The sequence below is a fragment of the Gossypium hirsutum genome, chromosome A09, assembly GCF_007990345.1.
Source record: "Gossypium hirsutum isolate 1008001.06 chromosome A09, Gossypium_hirsutum_v2.1, whole genome shotgun sequence".
In the NCBI taxonomy this organism is placed as follows: Eukaryota; Viridiplantae; Streptophyta; class Magnoliopsida; order Malvales; family Malvaceae; genus Gossypium; species Gossypium hirsutum.
Window position 1 is genome coordinate 78,612,515 of NC_053432.1, and position 24,768 is coordinate 78,637,282.

The following is a 24,768-nucleotide window of genomic DNA, read 5'->3' on the forward strand; positions in this document are numbered from 1 at the left end:
CATATTCTAGTTTGGCATCTCTTTTATTTTGATTATTAATTTTTTATACAATTATTCATTTATTTATCATAAATAAAACCATGAAATTTTAAAATCATAAAAGAAAGTTGAATTCAATTAAAAGAGAGAGACTAAACGATCATCTACGTTATAAATGTGGATATTGTATGTGACAACATGCATCATTATGGAATATGTCGTTGCCTTCACGTATATGCTATTTTTGTAAAGAGAAAGGGCATTTTTCTTTGCAGTTGAAATATTCTAAAATTTTTTAACTAAAATATCAAGCCATTCATGTAACGGAGATTATTTCATACATCATTATAAGTGTAATTAGTTTTACTTATATTGTTTAGTTGAATTGGTATTTTATAAAATAGATTCAATCCAGATGAAAATTTATCAAAATTTATTTTTTTATAAAATAATAAATATTTATATGAGAGTATTTTTACTTTTTTACATTTTATAAAAATATTTAAAAAATAAATATTCATAATCGGATTTGAACTTAAACATTATAATTTTTAACTTAATCAATTTTATTTTTTTATAAATGTTATATTTTTTAAAATATTTGCAACTTAAGTTCAAGTCACATCATTTGTAAAACTAATTTTTTCTTGAGTTTAAACTATGAGTGAGTATTGGTACAATGGTAAAGTATTTTTTTTTTAATTCCACAAACAACTTAAAAAATTAACATGTGTCTTTTTTCTTTAAATATCTATTTTGTAATATTTTATTGACCGCTATAAGATATTTGTCAACGCCCTAACTCTATTAATTAACGGAGTTTAAAAACTCCATTAATAGTATATCAAATATTTTTTCTTAAATTATTTGTATAAAAATATAAAATCATTTTTATAAAAAAATTGTTATTCTCTTGAAAAATATTTCCTAATTAAATTACAAGTCGTGAGAGCAAAGAAGGATTAATAGAGTAGAAATGCAAAAACTGGAAAAGAATGGAGTGTTGTTGAAACCGTATCGGAAAATGTAAGCAAAGCCATGGGTTTCAAACATTGTTCAAATCCCCTAATTCTGAAATCATTGTTTGAAACCTGCTAAAAATCCGGCTCCTCTATTTTCTTCTCATTCACAGTCTGGTCTGCGATTTTGAAAGAGGAGGTGCTATGGGAAGAAAAGAACATCAATTTCTTTTTAAAGTTTGTGGCAAATAACTATGTCTGTATGTACTGGCCAAATCAGCCACGTAATACAAGTGTCAATTATCAAAGTTGCACTAAATGGAGTAAGTAGTTGCCGTCAACCGACGAAAAACGAACGATTGAAATTAAGTACAAAAATATTTCGTATTAAACACTAATACAAAAGAAAGTTTTCTTAACTCATGCTTAATTATTATTTAATAATTAGAAATATTTTTGTTTAAATGTTATAATCATATAAAATATTAATATATCATCTTTTATAGTTTTTATGAATAAAGTAATATTTAGTCACTAATTTAATAACTTTTTCTTAATATAGTTTCTGAAATTTTTTAGTCCACCCTCACTTCTAAAAATAGACATTTATTTCCTAATTTGATCTATAAATTTAAATTTCAAGTGTGATGAACTAACTCTATAAAATTTAAATATATATAATTATCTATACGAGCTTGTTGTAAATAAATAAATATTTATATTTTATTAGTAAATTCCATGAACAAAGTTATATATATTTGCTTTTTTATGTTATTTTTATTTCATCTTTTTAATTCATAAAGTGGTAACTTTGATACCATTTTATTTGCACATAGCTTATATATAAATATTTATAATAAAGTGACATTTACTTCCTAATTATAATTTATTTCCTAATTATCTATACGAGCTTGTTGTAAATAAATATATTTTATTAGTAAATTAGATGAGCAAAGTTATTTATATATATATATATGCCTTTTTATGTTTTTTTTAATTAATAAAGAAAAAGATGAATGTTTTCAATTTCATCACAGGGCTTTGACTTTTCTCATTCGTGGAAACCCTCGTCGGTCAAAGGCTTAAACATCAAATGTAAATCATGAATATATATATATATTCTTTAAAGTCACATCATTTGTAAATAAATATATTCATTAAAATATCCAAAAGAAAATTTCCACTTGTCCACTGTCCAGACTCTGTAATAAGAAAGGGTATATAATATATTTTATTCCTATGGTGGATGCTAACGCTCCACGATTCGTGCTCACATCACTCATTAAACAATTAGACCTCAACACTCTCAATTTTTATTTTTATTTTAAATTTAAGTCAGAACTTTATATTTTATATTAAATGTTACTATGAAGAATTCAAAGTTAACATAATAAATTTGAATTTTAACTTAAAATTATTTTTAAATTTTTATCATTAAATATTTACATATTTTAAGAGTTAAAATGAAGTTAATGGCATATGTAAAAGTCAACAACAGTGTGGAAGGCTGATGCAGATGAGTCAAAAGGATCCTGGGTGGAGGGAAGTGATTGGGCAGAATCTGAATATATCGGACCGTGTATGTTTAAACCACATAAGGGAGAAAACACCAACAGTGACCTATATTTGACAAAGACAAATTTATATATCGGACCGTGTTTGTTTAAACCGCATAAGGGCGAAAACACCAACAGTGACCTATATTTGACAAAGACAATTAATCACGCTGGTCGGCGAAACCAATTTATATTTAATACATATTTTTACAACTTAAATGATGTTAACTTAATCAAAATTTATTATCTTTATATTAAGTTTAGAGTTGGAATAAGAACAATTCTATTTTTTTTATAAGTATATATAAATATATTAGGTATATTATTCATTTGCAGCAAAAGACAGGATAGATACAAAATAGCAAATTTTTTTTTTAAAAGAAAAGTTTGAAAAAGATCGAAGACTATGAAAACATACAAACTGACCAAGGGGTGGAGCAAATAGTCAAAACTCCGACATTCTGGAACTCCGTTTTCTTCTATAAATACCCACTTCATTCGCTTCGTTGAACATCAAAATCATACGTGTATTCTTAAGTTGCTCTATAGCCAAAAGAGCTAGCCTGCTAGAGATCGATAGAGATCTTTTGTAACCAAAAAAAATGGGGATTTTGAAGCTATCCCAAGCTTTTATGAGCATGGCCATGGTGGCTTTTCTTGTTTATTTGCTGTTGAGATTGCTATTCTCTTGCTGGATTCTGCCCATTCGAGCTTACCGCAAGATCAAGAAGAATGGGTTTGAAGGTCCAACTCCTAGTTTTCCTCTAGGAAATATTACAGACATGAAAAATACTAAGAATTATGTTAATGATTCCTTACTTAGATCCTCTGCAGCTATTTCCCATGATATACACTCCACTGTGTTTCCTTACTTTGCTCGGTGGCAAAAGACTCATGGTCAGTCTTCGCTATCTTTCATATATATAAACAAAATGAATACCCTTAGTTTGTTAAATGATTTTATATATTTATATCTGGTTGGGTTGCAGGAAAAGTGTTCATCTACTGGCTGGGGACTGAGCCATTTTTATACATTGCTGAGCCAGAGTTCCTTAAGAAAATGTCATCGGGAGTGCTGGGTAAGAACTGGGGAAAACCCAGTGTGTTTAGGCGTGATAGAAAGGCTATGTTCGGAAGAAGCGGATTGGTGATGGTTGAAGGAGAGGATTGGGTTCGTCATCGCCATGTTATTACTCCTGCATTCTCCCCAGCTAACTTGAAGGTCTCTCTCCTTTTACCACTCTCATACTATTACTCTAATCCACTACGTTATTCTTGGCTTTCAAACAAACATTCCAACTGGACTAAAGCCAGGGTTACTGGGTGTACCATCCACTTAACTTCATTTTATGCTTGATGATAATGTAGGCCATGGCAAGCTTGATGGTGGAACCGGCCACTAATATGCTAAACAGGTGGACTACCTTAATAAGTTGTGGTCAAGCTGAAATCGATGTTGAAAGAGAAATCACAACAACGGCAGGGGAGATCATTGCAAGGACAAGCTTCGGCTTGAGCCACCAAAACGGCAATAAAGTGTTTGAGAAATTGAGAGCCGCGCAAACCACACTTTTCAACTCCAACCGCTATGTGGGTGTTCCTTTCAGCAAATGGATTTGCCCTAAGAAAAACCTCGAAGCCACAAAACTTGGCCACGAAATAGATCAACTCCTTTTATCCATCATCCACGCTCGTAAGCAGTCTTGGGATGGATCCCCTCAGAAGGACTTGCTGGGTTTATTGATGGAAGGCAGCCACCTCGACGGCCGGTCCGGGAAGAGCTTAACCGCTAGGGAGCTTGTTGATGAGTGCAAGACTTTCTTCTTCGGTGGCCATGAAACCACTGCATTGGCTCTCACTTGGACCTTGCTGCTTTTGTCCTTGCATCCCCAGTGGCAATACCAATTGAGGGAGGAAATTAAACAAGTGATTGGAGATGAGGAGATCGACTTTACTCGATTTGCCCACTTAAAGAAGGTACCTTGTTGATTTATTTTATATACCAATGTGATCTAACTCTTTTGATGCTCTCCAAAGTAACAACTCATTATTTTAACGTTACCCTAAACCAAAAACAAAGAAGAAAGCAAACGAGGAAGTTAAATTGACACTTCAAAAACCTCATATGCATAGCCTTTTTGTATATATGAAACGAATTTCACGTGGATCAATGCTTGCATAGATATTGATACCATTTGTGTGGCTTGTATTTGCAGATGGAGTGGGTGATGAAAGAGGTGCTAAGACTCTACTCACCAGCACCAAATGCACAAAGGCAAGCAAGAGAAGATATAAAAGTGGATGAGCTTGTTATCCCTAATGGAACCAACATCTGGATCGACGTAGTTGCCTTGCACCATGATCCTACAATATGGGGAGGCGACGTGAATGAGTTCCGACCAGAGAGGTTTAAGGACGATAGTCTATACGGAGGATGCAAGCATAAGATGGGGTTTTTGCCATTCGGATTTGGAGGGAGAATGTGTGTTGGGAGGAATTTAACAATGATGGAGTACAAAGTTGTATTAACCCTTATGCTTAGGAGGTTTTCCTTTTCAATCTCTCCTAATTATCGCCATTCACCTTCTATTATGCTTTCCCTAAGGCCTAAATTCGGACTTCCTCTCATTGTTAAACCCCTTTAAGCTTTTCCTTTTCCTTTTTTTTTTGTTTTTTTTTGTTTTTCCTTTTCTTTTCCTTTCCTAAGGGTATAGTCGAATTACATTAGGAGAAGGGTTACACACAATCTTAACCCTTACTTATCCAAAGGAATTTGTATCCCCTTCTCTTCTATGTATTTCTTTTCCTTCCATTTGCGTATCATTTACGTGGTCTTTGTTCTTTGTACTTTTTTTTAATATATATAAATAGAAAACATGAATTTAAAAAATCATCTTTTTTATATTTTTTTTAATAAATATATTTATATCATATAAACACTCATATTCTATACATTTAATGTTCAAATAAAATAGCAAGTAAGAAGGCATCCGATCAAGAGTGAAGTGAGAAATCATTTTTAGGGGAGCCGCCTCAAGTGTAGATAGATATATAAAGATTTAGAATAAATAATTTTTTTCAAAAGACTTATATATTTTATTGTATTTGAAAATTAATCTTAGGAAAACTCAAAAGAGACATTTACATTGTTCGCATGGGTGATTTTAGAAAAAAAATTTAGGGAGGATTAAAATTAAGTTATATATTTTTATTAGAGTTAAAATATAATATTATATTAATTTATATCTTGATAGTTTTTAAAATGATTAAATTGAACTTTTGACATTTTTTAGGGAGAAATTATAATTTTATTATATATTAATTTAAGATTTTATAAATTTTGGGAGACTAAAGCAATAATTTTTCTTTTTCCTTTTTGAGGTAAGGGCTCTAGTTAACCCTCCTTTTCACCTTATTGTTGGCAAAGGTTGAGATTCTATCGTCTAATTGCTCAAATTTAATTCCCACCTTAAATAATATGTGCGTTGTTTTCATATTTATTTTGGCTTAAATTTTACTACGTGTGAATTCTCTTTTTTGAGTTTTGAAAACTTAAGGGGCCAATAACCTTTTGCACCTTTAAACTCTTTCATGAATTCATACTTCAAATTATTCTTTATGCTATTTTTTGAGAATATAAATATAAATTTAATTTATTATATAAATTGTAAAAACGAAATAGATACATATAAATAAATTAGTTGAGTTTGAAATTAACAAATTTCTTTAAAAAATTCAAACAATCATAAATATAATATTAGCATAGTATTTTAAAAATTCAAATTCAATCCCATTTTCAAAGCTTGAAATTTAAATTGCCGTCATTTGTGAAATATGGCTCCTATATGCTATTTGAGGATACTTTTTTTTTGACACCTAAAATAGAAAATAAATATTGAACCAAAGATGATGTTATTTTCTATATTATATGCTCTATAAATAATATATATATATACTTATTTTACAATTTTTAGAAGAAAAAGCACCCACAAAATTGATTTACTATACATACATACATGTTACAAATTTTGTTGCAATACATGATAATCATAGCATACTAATATTTATATCTTAAAAGATTATTTAAGTCCACCAGTGTGACAAAATTTAAAGTTTTACTTGATATTATCTCGTTTAGACAAAGCAATCTCTTGTTTTTTATAAAAATATTTTATACAATATTTAAAACTACCTATATTCTCTTTATAATATTTAAATAAGAGGATGAACACCCTTTAGCATGTTCCCACCCACATTCTCTTATTCTTCTTTGTATTTTTTATTTTATGCAATATTAAGCGGGAGATCAAAATGATAGGGTTTAAATTCATGTGAAATAAATGTTTAACAAAAGTTTTAACTTTTTTTTTTTGCAATCTTTTGAACTACATTTTTTTAATAATTAATATTTAAAAATATTTAATTTATTTTGAACTTTTAAATTTAATATTATTTTATGTGTAATGTAATTACGTACAATCTCAATGAAATAGATGACAGATTTAGTTTTTAATAAGTTTTTTAGGTGTTAATAAATCCAAATTAGCAATGTAAAACTCCCTCCCATCAACAATTAATCATAAAAACACTAATGGAAGGATATTTTAGGTTTTGATCAAAATAAAGAATCATTTTACTTCGTTTTCTTTTACATACATTAAACTATTAAAATAGTCACATTTTTTTATATTGTGTTATTTTTCGTCACTTATGTTTTAGTTACTTATGTTAACGTGTTGTAACATTTTAGTTATTGAGCCGTTAACGGTGTAACGGTAAGCTGACATGGCACGTTAAATCATCATTTCAAACAAAAAATTTAAGTTCAATTATACAATTGGCCATCATATTTTTTTTGAGCAATTTAATTATTTTTCTTTATTTTCCATTCTCTTCTGCTTCTCCCTCTGTTTTCCTCCCTTCTCCATATCTCTTAATGTAACGGCCCAAATTTCAATGATATCGGAATAGTGATTTGAGATCACTAAATCCGACATGTGAGTTTAGATATTAATAAGTAAAAGTTAAGTGTGGTTTTAGAAATAATTTCGAATTAGTGAAATTATGAATTAAAAGAAATTTGCATATTAAATAAGATAAAAACGAGGTATCGAGACCTCGAATTCATAAAATGAGCCATAAATATTTTTATAAATATTTATGGAGTTTAGTAAGTTAGTATTAAATTTTTGTTAAGAAATTTTAAGGTTTCGGTAGTGAATTGGGTAAAAAGGACTAAATTGAATTAAGTACAAAATTATGAAATGTGATTAAATAGCTCTAGTAATTATTAAAGGAAGACTAAATAGGCAATTAAACACCTATTATTGGGCTGGACGGCAGGTGTGTGCTGAAAAAATAAAAATCAAGTGTGAACAAGGGGCAAAATTGGAATTGGGTAATTATTAAATTGTAAAATATGATATATTAGGTAAAAATCTAGAGTTTTCTTCAATTTTCTTCATCTTCTCCAGCAAAAACACCATTGAAGGATTCTTTTAAGCTGGTCTTTCATATTTTTATTACATGTAAGCTCAATTCTTGATTATTTCTTGTGTTTTTTGTGATTTTGAGACTTTTGCAACTAGGTCCTAATATCTAATTCAATAGTTTTTGCTTTTATGAATATTTTGGAAAGTTACCATGAGTAAATGCTGAAATTTTATGATGATTTATCATGTAATTAAGGTTTTAATTTCATTATATGATGATTTTATGAAGAGATTTGCATAGAAATTTATTTTAGGACCTAATTGTGAAAGTTGTTGGAATTAGGGTTTTGTGTTGAAGCTTGGAATGTAAAAGGCTGTGAAGTAGTTTGTAGTGTTTAGATAAACTGATATTTGAAAGGAATTAGTTTGATTGATGAATAAATTGAATAGGGACTAAATTGTAAAAATCAAAAAGTTTGGGGTAATTGTGTAATTTTGAAAATTAAGGGCATAAATTGTGAAATAGAATGAAATTGAAATAGATGATAATGAAGGAATGATTTTATAATTATAGATCAAGAAAACGAAGTGAATCGTGGAAAGGAGAAAATTCAAGAATAGTCTCTGAATTTCTACGATTTTTGCAAATTAGCCCAGGTAAGTTCATATGGCAAAGTTCAATGTTTGATATGAAAATCTTATGATTGTTAAAGTATTTTATTGTAGATGAATATTATTTAATTGTATTAACTAATGAATAACGTGTAACTAAAAGAACAAATTAGTTGGAACAATGGTTTAAGTGCTTTCATTTTATAACCATAATGAGTTGACGGAAAAGATGTGATATGTGCTTCCGTATAAGACCATAGCTAGGCTATACCATCGGTACAATGTGATTCATACTCCCATATAAAGACCATAGCTGGGTTATGGCATCGGTGTGATGTGAAAATGAGATTTCGTATAATACCATATCTGGGATATGGCTTCGGTATGATATGTGATCCGTATAAGACCATGGCAGGGCTATGGCTTCTGTATGTGATGTGTGATAATAAGAAGGTCTATAGTTTACTATGGCAATGTGATAATGAAGCACTCAACACCATTATTGTTCCCTAATTTGACAATGGAAATAAATAAGAAATGGGCCTAAAAGAATTAAGTTCGTGAATTGCATCATGAAAATCATTCAAATGAGTTTATTAATGAAGTTGTGATTTGTAAGATGAAATAGTTTAACTAATACATATATAATTGTGTACATTGTTCGGTAAGATTTGTGTTATTATGCCTATGAGCTTACTAAGCTTCTATAAGCTTACTTGTGTATGTGATTTGTTTTGTAGATTGACTTATATACATACGGAGGATCGGATCTACACCAAGGGTCACACTATCAAGATTTACTTCGGTAGACTTTGTTAAACAAATTTTTGATTTATATGGCATGTATAGGATTTGATTTAGAAATATAATTATATGATTATATGAATAATTAAGTATGTAAACTATGTTGAATGTGATGTTTTGTGAATGGAAAATGAAATATACATGTTTTGGCTTGAAATAATTGATTGGTTGGATTCTATTAGTGTATAATTGTATTTAGGTACAAGAAATGGATAAAAAGAATATTATTTGATTAAGATATATAAGTAAATGTTTCGGGCATGAATAGGGTGTGTTTAGTATGTGAAAATAGCTTTAAAATGGTCAAAAATTATGTTTTCACACGGCCAAATCACATGGGCGTGTGCCCAGGCCATGTGGAAAAGTCAGAATCTGCATATGGGCAGGCCACACGGGCATGTTCCAGGTCACACGGGCGTGTCCCAAACCACACGGGCATGTGCCCCTATCTTCAAGGAAAATTTTCCAAAGTTCCCGGTTTAGTCTCAAATCACTTCTAAAACATATATAGGGCCCCGTAGGCCCATATTAAGGACTTTAAGATGAAATTTGATAAGAATTGATCTAAAATGTAAAGTTTATGACTTGGTTTTGTATAAATGTTAGTGTATAAGTCCGGTAATGCCTCTTAGCCCTATTCCGATGATGGCTTGGGGTTAGGGGGTGTTACACTTAATGTAGTTTTTCTATATTTTCTATTTATTAAAACTTTATTTATGTTCATGAAAAAATAAAATGTGAAAGATGAAACAAAAATAAAATTTATTTCGCATATTTTCACCCTACAATTACAAACCATATAACCCTTATCCGTCCCCGAAACAGGATTACGGGGCATTACCAGTCAATATAGTTCAATTACGACCATTAATTAAAATATTTGTTTACACTTATCATAAATTTAACATATCGTCCCTTTAATGGGCCCTTGAAGCCCAATATAAACAGTAAAATTAATTCGGGACTAATTTAAAATCATTACAAATTTTTCTCAAATTTTAAAAATTTTTCTTATGAACAGTACCCACACATCCGTGTAGATTGCCCGTGTAACTCACACGGCCGTGTTAAGAGCCCGTGTAACTCTCTGACTTGAAAGTTTCAAGGAGCAATTTTCACACTGCCAATCCACACGCCCGTGTGCTAGGCCGTGTGGATTCAAAATGAGTCTTAAACAACAAATTTACCAGCCCTGCAATTTAATATACCAAACATTCCAATAACCATTCATTCAATTACTTTAAATCTCATTCAAACCTACTCAAAATATGTCAAATTAGATATTTTATGGGCCTATATGATAAATCTTTTTAAGCATTTCACATACATTTTCAAACAGGTCAAATTCATACTAATTAAGCCAATTCCTACCATATATCATAACCAAATCTAAAATTTACTTATTTCACCTTTACTTTCATAATTCAAAATGACACTCATATGAATAAGTTATCTTAGGTACATGACATTACCAATAAATAATATACTTCTCCACTTAGAGTTCGGGATTGGCCTGGGATGCTGATCCAACGATCTGACTTTGACTTGTCTTGTGCACGGAAACAAACCGTACGCTAAGTATGTACTCAGTGGTATTTTTATAATTCGAACACTTAATAATATGAAAATATAACATTCACTTAAAAATCATATAACAATCACAATTATATAATTATTCAATTTATAGATAAATCCTTTTTAACCCAATCAATTCTTTCATCTACTAACCCGTATAATTTTTCCACAATATGTTCACAATTCACTTGAACAATAATATTATTCACTTATATCTCATTTAGAGTTACATAATTCATGTGTTTCAATCATGTTTCAGTTCAACGTTCAATATCAATAAATAATCTTCAACAATTCACATTTCAATCAGTAATCTGTTTTATTCCAAGCTCAATTTCAGTCAATATTTTTCAGTATCGATCAATTTATCAATATCATTCAGTAACAATCAGTCATTCAGTACCTTTATTTACCCCTATTAACATGACTCGAACATTAACGGATACACGGATCCAACCAACACACCAGTACGGCACACAGTGTCTCATCGGCTTTGCCGAAGTAAACAGTAATAGTACGGTACTCATACCTCATCAGATCAAACCGATGTAACAATAGCAGTACGACGCACAAGGTGCCTGATCGACTCAAAGTCGAAGTAACAGTACAACATTTATAGTGCCTCATCGACTCAAGGTCGAAGTATCCCTGAACACTTCCAATCCTATGGCATGCCAACTATATCCGACTTAGCCCAATACTATTAATAGGGTTTTAATAAATTTTCAATTTCCAATCAATACACATTTCAATTTAATCACAAAAATTAATAATTCAATACAATTCAAATTACTTTTTATTAACATGCATTCAAATTCCACAATAATCACATATGCATATTTATTTCATCATAATCTCAATCAATTTAATTTTCAATATAACATACATTCAATATTCAATTTCCACATCAATCATATATATCCATATAAATTCGATAAATTTATCACATACCAAATCAATCCATTTCAATTGTAAAACATAATACAAATAATTCTCACCTTAATTACTTGCCATAACATTTAATCAAAACACAAAAATTAATACTTAAATTTACTTTTCAATTTCAACCAATGTTCACTCCAATTCAAATAATCATTTCAATGCACTTATCATACATATTAAATAATAATTTCAACTATTAAATATTAAGTTCAGATTATAGAAATACAAACCGTAATTTCTGAGCTAACCACCGTAATTTCCGAGCTAACCCTCGTTGACTTTGCCTTTTCCTTCCTTAGCCAAGGTTTTCCGGAACAACGTTAGCTTGGAAATTAAAAAAAAATTTCATAATCATTAATACAATACTAATTTACATTTAATATTTAAATTTCTTATTCAATTTCTATTTTAATTTCAATTTTAATCTTAACTAAATTCACTTACTTTTCTATCTCAATTCATACTTTGTTTCTACTCAATTTTCAACCAAACTTAGACATAACTATCTAAATTTCATCATAAAACCCTAATTTCAAAATTCTTTCAATTTAGTCTCTGCTATGTAAAACTTATAACTTCTTTTACAATTTAATCCTTTAATCAATTATAACTAAAAATTCTATCAATTAAACCCCTAATTTATCATTTTGTTCAACATGAACTATATTTGGAAACCTATGAACTTCCAAAATATTAACTTAATTTCATCAAAACCTTATTTTAACATCAAAATTAAGTAAAAAGGACTTAATTGACTTACCTTTTAAAGCTTAAAGCTTCAAATTCCTAATTTTTCCTTTTTCTTTTCTTTTTCTCCGTTCTTTCTTTCTTTCCCATTTGCCTTCTTTGTTTCTTTTCTTTTATGTTATATATATATATATTTATTCTTTTATTTTATTAATTAACTTATTATATTATAATATAATAACATTAAATATATTTTATATAATTAATCATATACATACAAATGTACACCATCAATTCCATACAATTGTCACACTTTCAATTTATTTACTAATAAAAATCTTCTAATATAATTATTTAATTAGTAATTATCTTTTACTTAATTTTCAAGTAAATAAATAAATATAATACAAATGTATATATTCACATTATTACAAGTGTTACTATCTAATTTGCCCATTATACAAAAATCTCACAATTTAATTATTTTATCTAAAAAATATCTTTTACTAAAAAATATCACAAATGTATATATTTCTATTAACACACTTGTATTAAATCACTACCATACATTTATCTTTATTTAACTTATTTCATAATATAATAATAATTAATATAATTTATAAATTAATTTAAAACCTTCAACATACAAAAATCTAATAAAAATCTTAGATTTTATCTAAGTTTGCCTCCTCATCTATGCTAAATGGCATATTTGTCATTTTGGTCCTTTTTACTTTCTACTAATCTATAATTCAACTTTTACCCCTTATTCAATTTAGTCTTTTTTTCTAATTACCCTTAATTCACCTATCCAAAATCTAGTTACCTCGCAATTAACATCATAAATATTTCTAATAAATATTTTCGAATCCATTTTTCAGAAACGGAGACTCGAAAATATACTTTTCTGAGAACCGTAAAATTCGGGTCGTTACAAACCATCATCATCCATCATCGCTTTAATGAACCAATTTGAATTTCTCAATAACCTAGTCCACAAGCTCGCCTCACTTGAAGTCCTCGCCAGTCATGACTTATAGTAGTCCACCTTCAACAAAGTTTCTCGAGCCCATTCCCTTAACCTCTTAACCAACCCCCACAACCACATTTTCTATCTTACCTACAACATTCTCACCCTCTCGAAACTATGTTGTTTCATGGATTCTTCAAATGAGTTCTACATTCTCAATGACTAAAATTATCACCATACGAAACTTACCCTCAACTTTAGCCAAACCAATTTAGTTCCATGCTCCCTTTCTCTCTTCGGTTCATCCATGCTTGACTTCCAATCAAGCTTGCTTGGGAATATCTAAGACGATTTAGATCAGTTTTATCGTTTGCTTTATTTTATTTATTAGAAAATAAAAAAATGAAATGAATAATCTACATGATTCTGTAAATGTTTGGAAACGTAAATTTTTTGTTTTGAATATAAATATTTCAATTTATGTTTGGATTTGATTAAGAATATGGTTTTTTTATATTTATTAGTTAGATCCAATTTTATTTTCAAAATTAGATTATATTCAAATCGAGATTTGATTAAGAATGATTGATATTCGATTTTGAGTGAAATTTAATTTAAGAATCATGTGAAAAAAATTAAGGACTTGGTGTATTTGGTTGGCAAAGATTATGTTTCTGTAATGAAGAATATGAGAAGAGAGAAAATTAAAGGGGAAGAAGAAAAAGAAAATAAAGAAATAAGAAGGAAAGTTTAAATTGTTCAAAAAAATAAAAGTGTAGGGACCAGTTATTAAAAGAAAAAAATAGAGGGGAAAGGAGAAGAGAATGGAAAATAAAGAAAAGAAGTTTAAAGAACATAAAAGAAAAAAATTAAATTGCTCAAAATGAAAAAATATAGGGATCAATTATATAATTTAACCTAAAATATTCATTTGAAATGATGATTTACCGTGTCACATCAACTTACCATTACACCATTAACGGTAAATAATGCTCAGTGACTAAAATGTTATAACACAAAAACGTAACATTTCAAAACATAAGTAACTAAAATGCAAGTGACTGTTTTGATAGTTTAGGGTAAATCAATTTGGTTATTTGTAAGTGATATGTTTACCTGATTTGATGTGCATGAATATTTGGGGGTTTTTTACCCAAATAACATTAAAATATATATCTAAATGGCATGTTGCAAGAATTATGTCCCAAAATGGTACATTCAAATGGGTGGAGGGTGGTGCATAGGCGGCACCACCCTGGTTCTGACATAATTTCGTTAAAAAAAACAAAAAAAGGGATATAGGGGTGTGGTGCCTATCTAATAGGCGGCACCAGTGATCCCTATCTGATAGGCAGCACTGTGGTACCTATCTGATAGGCGACACATCTAGTATTTCCCCTCCCCCCACACTCCCTCATCCAGCTCATTTTAAATATTTATCAAAATACCTAAAGTTTATATATTACTTTTAATTACAAAAAAATACCAAATAGTTTTGTCCACATCATATTTTTTTATACAACATTAACAAAATAAATATATCTTATAAATTCCAACTCAAACTCCAACTCAATTGTTCCATTCACAAATTTCATCTCAATGGTTTAATCTTTTACCTACATAAAAAACAAAAAAATTATATTAAAATAATAAAAATAACACGCCAATAAAAAAATATAACAAAAACATAACATAAATGATATATAATAAATATGAATATTTTTATTATTATTTTAAAATGATAATAAGTAAAATATTTTGGTTTAAAATATAATATATATTATATATAATAACATGCCAACTTAATTATAGTCAAAAAATATAATTTTTTTTGCATAGAACTTCAAAAGAAATTTCATTTTTAATATTTATAAAAATATAAAATAAAATTTAAAAACATAAACTCTTATTCTCAATTATAAAATCTTAAAAAATTAGAACATATAAACTAATTCGTAATTTATCTCATAAATTTCAAATTCCATATCAATGGTCTCATCTTTTACCTACATAAAAAATAAAAAAATTAAAATAATCAAAATAACATGCCAACTAAATTTCATAAAAAATAAATCTAATCAACCTAAAACACACATAACAAATAAATTACATAAAAAAATAAAACATTCTTTGTACATAACATAAACAGGCTTTTTTTTACTTCAATAAACATTAAAAATAAATTATGAATGAACGAAAATATAAAATAAATACAAACATACCTTAATAGTTCTTTTTAACCAAATCTTACAAAAATGAGCTGGATAGGAGAGTGGGGGGGAATACTAGATGTGCCGCCTATCAGATAGGGGTCACTAGTGCTGCTTGTCAGATAGATATCACACCCCTATACCCCTTTTTTTTTTACGAAATTGTGTCAGAATCAGGGTGGTGCCGCCTATGCACCACTAGAGGTGTGCATGGGCCAGGCCAGGCCCAACTAAAAATTTAGGCCTGTTTGCTAGGCTCGACCTCGGCCCCGCCTGAAAAATGGGCCTAAAATTTTGCCCAAGCTCGACCTGAATAAAAATGTTAAAACCCAGGCCCCACCCGGCCCGCCCATATTAATTTTTATATAATTTTAAAATATATATAAACCATCAAAAATACTAAAAACATCAAATAAATATTTCTCAACAAATTGAAAATAAATTTTAAAAAATTTGTATACTTAAATAACACTAAAATAGATGCAACTTAACAAGCAAAAATTTCTAAAATAATAACAAAATTAACAAATGTCTTTAAAATAATAAAAAAATTAACAATAAAATAAGTTTTATACAATATCCAAACAATAACAACAAAATAGTAGCAACATAATAGTAAAATAGTAGCAAAATAGGGAGAAAACAATAAGAAAATAATATAAAAAAATTGTCATGTAGTGAATTCGGACCGGGCCCAGGCCAAAAATGTCTTACCCGAGGACGGGCCTTTTTTTTTGCCCAAACCTATTTTTCGGGCCTATATTTTTGCCCAAACCCTCCCACATTTCGGGCCGGCCTTCCCAGCCTGACCCATGCACACCTCTATGCACCACCCTTTACCTATTTGAATGTACCATTTTGGTATATAATTCTTGCAACATGTCATTTAGGGCTTTTTTATTAAAATAATCTAAAAAATTAATTAATTATCAAAATGACCCATCTTTTTAATTAAACATGAAAATGACCTGAAATTTACAATAAAAGTTGATAGAGCCAAATGATTTGGCGCCACTAACATGTCATATCAGCATCCATGAAAAAAATTAATTTTTTGGTGGAGTCATATAGAATGACGCCACCTATATAAATATTAAGGAAATACTACAATTTCTTAAAATATGGGAGACTTTAAAAAAATTTACCATTTTCTGGTGGAGTCAATTAATTTGGCGCCACCAGCCTACAACCACCCCGTTACTTTTTGTATTTCTTTTTTATTACTTTTTTTACTTTTGTCATATTGTTTTTTTTTTACTTTTTAAAGTTTTGTCTTTATCTTTATTTATTTTATTTTTATTATTATTAATTTTAAAAACTTGAAATGTATATTTGAAATGTTTTATAATATATATATATTTGAAATTATTTTTTCTGAATTTTAAATATAATTTTTAAAATATTAAATATATTTTTTAATAATATAAAAATTTAAATATTTTAAATATATAACCTTTTAAATTTATTATTAGTTTTATAATATTTTAAATGTATATTTTAAATTTTAAATATAATATTTTAAATTATTTTTAAAGATATTCAAACATTTTTAAAAATTCTAATTAAAAGTTAAAAAAGAATATTTTATTTAAAAAAGTAAAATTTGATTTAATTAGAAAAAATAAAAAAATATTTGTTAAAAAATGAATTTATTTAATATATATATTAAAAAGTAAAAATTTAAATTAAATTAAAAATTTAAATCATAATTTAAAATATTATAAAATAAATTGAAAAATATTTAAAATTTAAAATATACATTTAAAATATTATAAAACTAATAATAAATTTGAAAGGTCATATCTTTAAAATATTTAAACATTTTATATTATTAAAAAAATATTTATAATTTAAAAAATAATTTAAAAAATATTTAAAATTTAGAAAAATAATTTCAAATATATATATTTAAAATTTAAAAAATATATATTATAAAACATTTCAAATATATATTTCAAATTTTTTAAAATTAATAATAAATAAAAATAAATAAATAAAGATAAAGACAAAACTTAAAAAAAAAAGAAAGAAACAATATGACAAAAGTAAAAAAAGTAAAAAAAAAAAAACAAAGTAAAAAAAGAAACAGGGTGGCTGTTAGGCTGGTGGCGCCAAATTAATTGGCTCCACCAGAAAATGGTAAAGCATTTTTAAAGTTCTCCATATTTTTAAAAATTATAGTATTTTTTCGATATTTATACAGGTGACGCCATTTTACATGGCTCCATAAAAAAATTAATTTTTTTTCATAGAAGCTGACGTGACATGTTGGTGGCATCATATCATTTGGCTCCACCAATTTTTATTGTAGATTTCAAGTTATTTTCATGTTTGATTAAAAAAATTGATTATTTTGATAATTAATTAAAATTTTAAATTATTTTAATAAAAAAGCCTATAATTTAAATATATTTTTTTAAATATTATGTAGGTAAAAAACCCAATATCTAGTTAGAAATAAATGAGTGACAACTTTTACCTGTCCTTTTCATATGAAAGCATGTAATATATTTATAAAGAAAACGTGTTAAAATTATGAAAAGAATGCCAATATGTTATTTGTAATATATTGACCCAAAAACAAAAGGTAACACACGCCCTACATTTTGAACCCTACACAAAATATTTTATATGAAAAACCACATTCTTGCTTGGTAAGCAAAATAGTCATAGAAATCATTAAACCAAGAATGTGAATTTTACGAGAATTTATATTTGAATTAATTACACTTTTATTAATTTTAATAATAAAAAAATTTAAAAAAAGAAAGTATGTATGAAATAGTGAGGCTTAATTTTCGTCATAATAGTTTTTTTCAATGGAAAAACGTTAACAATATAAAATAAAATGACATTAATGCTAAGCAGATACGAAGGTAAGAGTTCGGCCCATCCAACCAAAGCAAATCCCTCCATTTTCTTCTTTCATAGTGAATCTCAGGTTAACCCGGTTACCCGAATTCAGTCTAGCACGCATTGACTCAGCCACGCTCTCACTCAGTGGCTTTAACTCGAACCCCTCCATGGTCATTCGGGCCCTCCACTTCCCAAAAACCTTGCATCTTTTCACACGCTCTCTCCCCTCACACGACACTGAGTTGGCAGTCTTGCGGCACAACCCTTCCTCCACCATTACTCGTTCTGACTTCTCCCTCGGCACGCTCGACTCAATCGAGTCAAATAACGCTCCGTAATATGCAGACGCTTCTCCTACCCACGACACAAACGGCGTCGTGTTGGTGTTCATTTCATGTTCGACCAATGTCACCATGCTCGGTGCCAAATATACACATTTGAGGTTATGAGGTTGTTTTTTTAGCAGTAGGAGCATATTAATATTATAAATTTAACATTATGTTTGTTGTAATAGAATAGAATTGTGATATAATAGAAATGTAATAAGTAATTCAACTATTTGGTTTAATGGAATAGAATAAGAATAGTAATAGTATTTGTGTTTGGTTGAACGAAATGATGTTTTATTAGTATAAGAAAAAAAAATTGAAATGACCAGAATATCCTTGGTAGAATTTTTGTTAGGTAGATGATTCTTTTTATTCTTATTAAATTTTATTAGGATTGTTATTAAAAATAATTTAATAAAAAATATAATTTAATATAAAATAATATATAATTTAATAATTGTTTTTAATTTTATATTAAATTATATTAAAATATTTCAAATATTTTATTTTTATATTTTGTGAGTCTAAGTTTTAAAGGATTAATTTGAAAATTAGATTTTTTTTATTCAATGTTGTACGGAATAGTCCTTTTTTGGTGATACAAAAAAATAGCTATTATCGGAAGAGAAGTAATAAGAAAGTAATAGTCATTCATTAAATAAGTATTGCGTTCAACCAAATAAAGAAATAATTTACCATTCAATGAATAAAGAGGGAATACTATTCCATTTCCTACCAACCGAACATATTGTAAATCTCATTATTTACTAATTTTATTTTGAATTAAATTATCTTTTATAAAGTTCAAAAGGACATATAAAATACAAAAACAACCTATTAGGATAAACTATACTAGATATTACTTAATTTTATTTAATTTTTGAAACTTACTAACACCCCATTAACATTTTATAGTTATTACAAAAATGTTACTCCATCATTTGCAAAAGTATTTTCTTTTTTTTTAATATTATATTCTCTTTTTTTTCATCTTATTTCCCTTTTTTAGCAAACTGGAGCTGTCATCAATTCCATGACCATCTAAATGCCTCAACTTTAGTATTTTAATAAAAAAATTATTTTTATTTTTATATTAATTATTCATAAATGTATTTATTACATTAAATATTTTCCTTTCACGATATGAATGTACCGTAAAATGATACGGCCACGGGACAGTGACCACACTAACCTATAAATAGCTAACATATAAGGAGGGTGGATCGGTCCTTTAGACTAGATTTCTAGGTCAGATAACATTTTTGGTTTTCGTACATTTTCCTTTTTTGGGTCGAATATTTTTGTACTTGGACGAATTTGTGGATGAAATTTTCATAGAATAATTTATGCACATGTAAACGTGAAGATTTATTTTAATTGTAATTAATTTTGTTTGAGTATAATCAATTTTTAAAACTTAACATATGTTGATTATCGTTATTTATTTATTGAATTATTCCTTCTTTGATAATTAATATATACATATTTAATTATTTTAGTGCATATTTATTCAATTATTTACTATTTATTATTTAATATTTAATATTTGGTCGTTATCATTATTTATTGGTTATTGATCAAGTTCATTGCCATTTGAATTTAAATATACATAATTAAGATCATTAAAATCTTCATATTCCATGTACTTTTTGAAATATGAGTTATCTCATTTTCACCTATGATTGAAGTTATAGAACATGTAACATATTAGTAGGATCCAACATTATTTTTTATGCTATACGAAATGAGAATTTTTTTAGAACAATAAATGTCTTTTCAACCACATTTTGAAACCTTGAATGTCTCAAATTAAAGACTTTGCAAGTTATTTATGGTGTTTATCGTGGGATATGGTAAAGTTAGTGTCGACCTTATAATATTTGAGTTTATGGTCAAAGCAATGTGTAACTTTGATTATAAAAACTTATGTAAACTTAAATTGAAGAAATAATTATATTAGGTTATATCAATTTTTATAATATTTAAATTAAGAAAAAATAAAAAAATAAAACCTTTATTAAAAAAGGTTTTATAAATTTTCCAAAAATTTTATAATATTTCTTCTAAATAATACGCTTTTTCCCTATAATTTTATAAAGTTATTTTTATAAATAATTCATGATAAAAAAATTATAAGATTTTTTATGAATAAGTATTTTTTTATAATATATAACATGGACACATAAATAAGTTATGTTCATACTCATGGACACATAAATAAGTTATGTTCATACTTATTGACCATAAATTTTTTATAAATAATAAATTATAATATTTTTATAACATGTGTTTTTTATAATAAACTTTTTTACCATAATTTAGAATTTTTTAAGAATTTAAATACTATAATTTTTATTATAACATTATAAAATACACAAATTTATTTTTATGATAAAGTTTTTAGGATTTAGAATATATATTTTGTTACCATAACCCTCCTAAGCACTGATATGGGTTTATGTTTATAATATAAATTTTATAATTTGTATAAAAATATTTTTTTAATATTAAATTTAACTGTAATTACTTCAAGATTCACCCTCCCTTTTAAGAATTGAAATGTGTAATTGAGTTGTTCCAATTACACTAAATTTAGTAAGATATATGAATTATAATAATTATTTAAATATGTGACTATTGTGTAATTACACTCAATTTTAATTATTAAATAATATTACTTTAGTTGAGCAAATTACCAATGTTGAGTTAATTGGTTAATATCTAATCTTAGGACAATAAATTTTTTTATATAATATTGGGATAAGTAGGACAAATTAAATTTATATGAAATAAATGTAAGCTTGCATATGAATCAAGCATGAATCAGCGGCATAGCCCTATTGATTAGATTAAAATATAGAAAATTTAGGTTTAGGTATTCAAGTAGTGGAGTATGGTGAAAGTGGGTCCCAGTTGGGTTGAGGTAATTAGGGAGATAGGGCATCCACACTTTTGAATTGCAATTGCATGGCAGTTAAATGAGTTGAGAGAGTGGCTATTCTCATCAAATTAAGGTTGGTCTCCAATCGAAGCCATTTCAGATTCATTTTGGGAATCATCCACCATCAACCACTTTAATTCGCGCTTCACCTTCTTCATTTCTTTTTGTAACCTTTTTTAAAATCTCTCCATTAATGAAAACCGGGCACAAGAGTAATATCACAATTTTTTGAGGCGTTAGAAATTAAATTGTATAATTTTTATAAGAATTAAAATATATATTTTTTTTTATCTGCCGAAAACTCTCTCATACGACACATGGAATCTACCTGAAATATTAATGTTGACTTGACAAATATTACCAAAATTTAAAAATGGTAAAAGAAAACTTTAAAAAGTTCTAAAATATTATAAACAAGCATAAAAAATTACAAAAATAATTTTTTTAATTAGATAAAAATTGCAAAAAAAAGTAAAAAATTATCAATTTTATTTAAATTATGATCATTTCAAAAAAAAAAAAATAAAAAACTATAAAATTACAAAATAGTATATAAAATTTTAAATATTACAAATAATATAGAATTACAAAATAATATAAAACAGTAAAGAATCGGAGCAATGGTGTTAAGTAATTTTCATACAAAAAATTTGACTTAAAATGAATAAGTAACTTATTACGAAATTTAAAAAAGTGTTAAAACATTTTTAAAATATATATAGTGTTTTGATAATTGTAAATTAAAAGTTATAAATAACAAAAAAAAATGTCATCTGGCTATTAACTAAAAGTTATATCACTTGATTATTAATAAATAGTCATAATTATTGAATAATTATATTTATGGCTAAAGATATAACTATCTATTTGGATAGTTATGTCTCTATGAAGAGATATGAGGTTCCTATAAATATGAATGAAATTTCATTTGTATTAAAAAAAAGTTTCTTTCTATTCACTCGCTATTTTTATATTTCTAGATTATTTTATAAATAATTATTGCAAATTTTTTTATAGAAATTAATATTCTTGTTATGCTCCACTCAATGTTTAATAGATTATTTTCATCAGTGCAAAACGTCGATAACCACTGGGTTTCACTGTATCCTCGAGGTTTATTTACCAATAACTCTTTTGCACATTAAAATATAGGTGATGAAAATAAAACCTCAAAGAAAATGATATTGATACACATCTTGAAACCTTCATTAATTTCTCTTAAAATATTTTATTTATAAAATAAGTCGTATATGGATGATAAGATTGTTTATACGCTAAGATTATTTAATAAACTTTGCAAAGCTGATAAGTTTATCGATAATAAAAATTATGCGGTATAAATTGATAGGAAAAAAAACAACTAATATGTTAAAAGGGAAAAAAGGGAATAATAGATTTTAGATCATTCAACTTAACATCAAATTTTATGTGAGATATATTTTAACATATTAAATTAGTTTAAAATAGAGGTGTTTATGGATCAAGTTGAGTTCGACCAAAACTTAGACTTATTTGGTAGGCCTAAGCTTGACTTAAAAAACGACCTTAAACTTTTGTTCAAGCTGTAAATCAAAATGCAGAATCGAGAATTAAAAAAATATAGTATGGTCCTTGAAGCACCGAATACTCTTGCTCATTCGGCAGCCTAAATTGCAAAACAGAGAATTAATGATAAATGAGTCCTACACTCTTTGTAGTTGCCAAGAAAAAGAAAATATAGCATCAAAGCGACAAAAATAACTCACAGCAAGACCAACAACGTCTAGTTAGAAAATCGCAACAGATTGACCCTTTTTGGGTTTAGCAACATTCACGTTGGCACCAAACCACAAGAACAAAAGCAAAACAATCTTTTCATAATATTGATATCTTCATTTTACCACTTCTGGAAATATATATTGAAGCAAACCAAATTTGGTTTAGAGCGGAGAAGGCAATAGAGGAAGCAACAGTGGTGAACATCAATGACAGAGGAAGCAACAGGAAGATGGAAGACGCAAGTCGCAACGTTGATGAGCTGGAGTGGGATGGGTAGTGGCGTTGGAGGTCATTGGTGGAGGTGGTGAGCGGCACTTAGGGGTTTTCTTTTTACGAACTAGAGACTGGGATTAGGGATTGAAAAAGGGAATTAAGGATTAGGATCGGGAAGGGCTAGGAGTCTGGGAATAAGGATAAAAAATTTTAAGTTAAAAAATTTGAGTCGAGTTCGAGTTGAGAAAAATTTACCTGGAGTTCAACCCATTTTTTAAACGGACTTTAGTCTTAAGCCCAAACTTATTTTTTGAATTTTTATATTTGTTCAAATCTTCTTACATTTCGGGTGGACTTTCAAAAAAAATAAAGATAAGATTTACAATGTGAATAAACAAAATTCATCTTTTATTTTTATTAAAAAAAAAAACCCTCTTCTTGCTTTTAGGTGGTCTTTGTTTAATTCTTGCTCCAGATCTATCGCTTTTATCAAACGAATTGAAAGCCTTGGGTGGTAAAGGTTCATGTCATATAGTAAGTAAATGGTTGGAAATCTAAAGGAGAAGGACCACATGTTTAGATGGATGGAATATTTATATTTATATAATTTAAAACATCGATCTTATATAGAATGATGGACTCTTGGTCTGTCCTTAACCCAACCACAGTTCTTACATTTTATTATTACTTTCATTCATTCATTGAGTGAAAGCTGAAAGTACATAGGCATCGATTCATGGGCTGTTAATTTATTTGAAGCCGGACCCAACCTATTTTTAATTTAAAAGAGTATTTGTGTGACACAAATTTAAAATAATTTGGTTTGTCTAAGAATAGAAGCAATAAGCAACTTACTTATTTGCCTTCCAAGTATAAGATTTTTTGGGACCAATCTTCACTTCCAAATTAAAAGAAGAGTCTTTTATATTCATCCATTTTCTTACA

The 24,768-nt window shown here is 27.6% G+C and overlaps 1 protein-coding gene across 1 annotated transcript; it reads left to right on the forward strand.

Moving 5' to 3' along the window:
* Nucleotides 1–3,027: 3,027 nt before the first annotated feature.
* LOC107930211 (cytokinin hydroxylase) lies at nt 3,028–5,372 on the forward strand. The gene is made up of 4 exons (XM_016861803.2): nt 3,028–3,391; nt 3,484–3,716; nt 3,863–4,471; nt 4,711–5,372. The coding sequence occupies exons 1-4, from the start codon at nt 3,097–3,099 to the stop codon at nt 5,137–5,139; spliced, it is 1,566 nt and encodes a 521-aa protein (XP_016717292.1). The 5' UTR covers nt 3,028–3,096; the 3' UTR covers nt 5,140–5,372.
* The last annotated feature ends 19,396 nt before the right edge of the window (nt 5,373–24,768 follow it).

Coding starts and splice junctions, on each gene's coding strand:
- LOC107930211 (XM_016861803.2), top strand. CDS start 3,097: ATGGGGATTTTGAAGCTATCCCAAGCTTTTATGAGCATGGCCATGGTG. Junction 3,392..3,483: donor TCGGTGGCAAAAGACTCATG/GTCAGTCTTCGC, acceptor GTTGGGTTGCAG/GAAAAGTGTTCATCTACTGG. Junction 4,472..4,710: donor GATTTGCCCACTTAAAGAAG/GTACCTTGTTGA, acceptor TTGTATTTGCAG/ATGGAGTGGGTGATGAAAGA.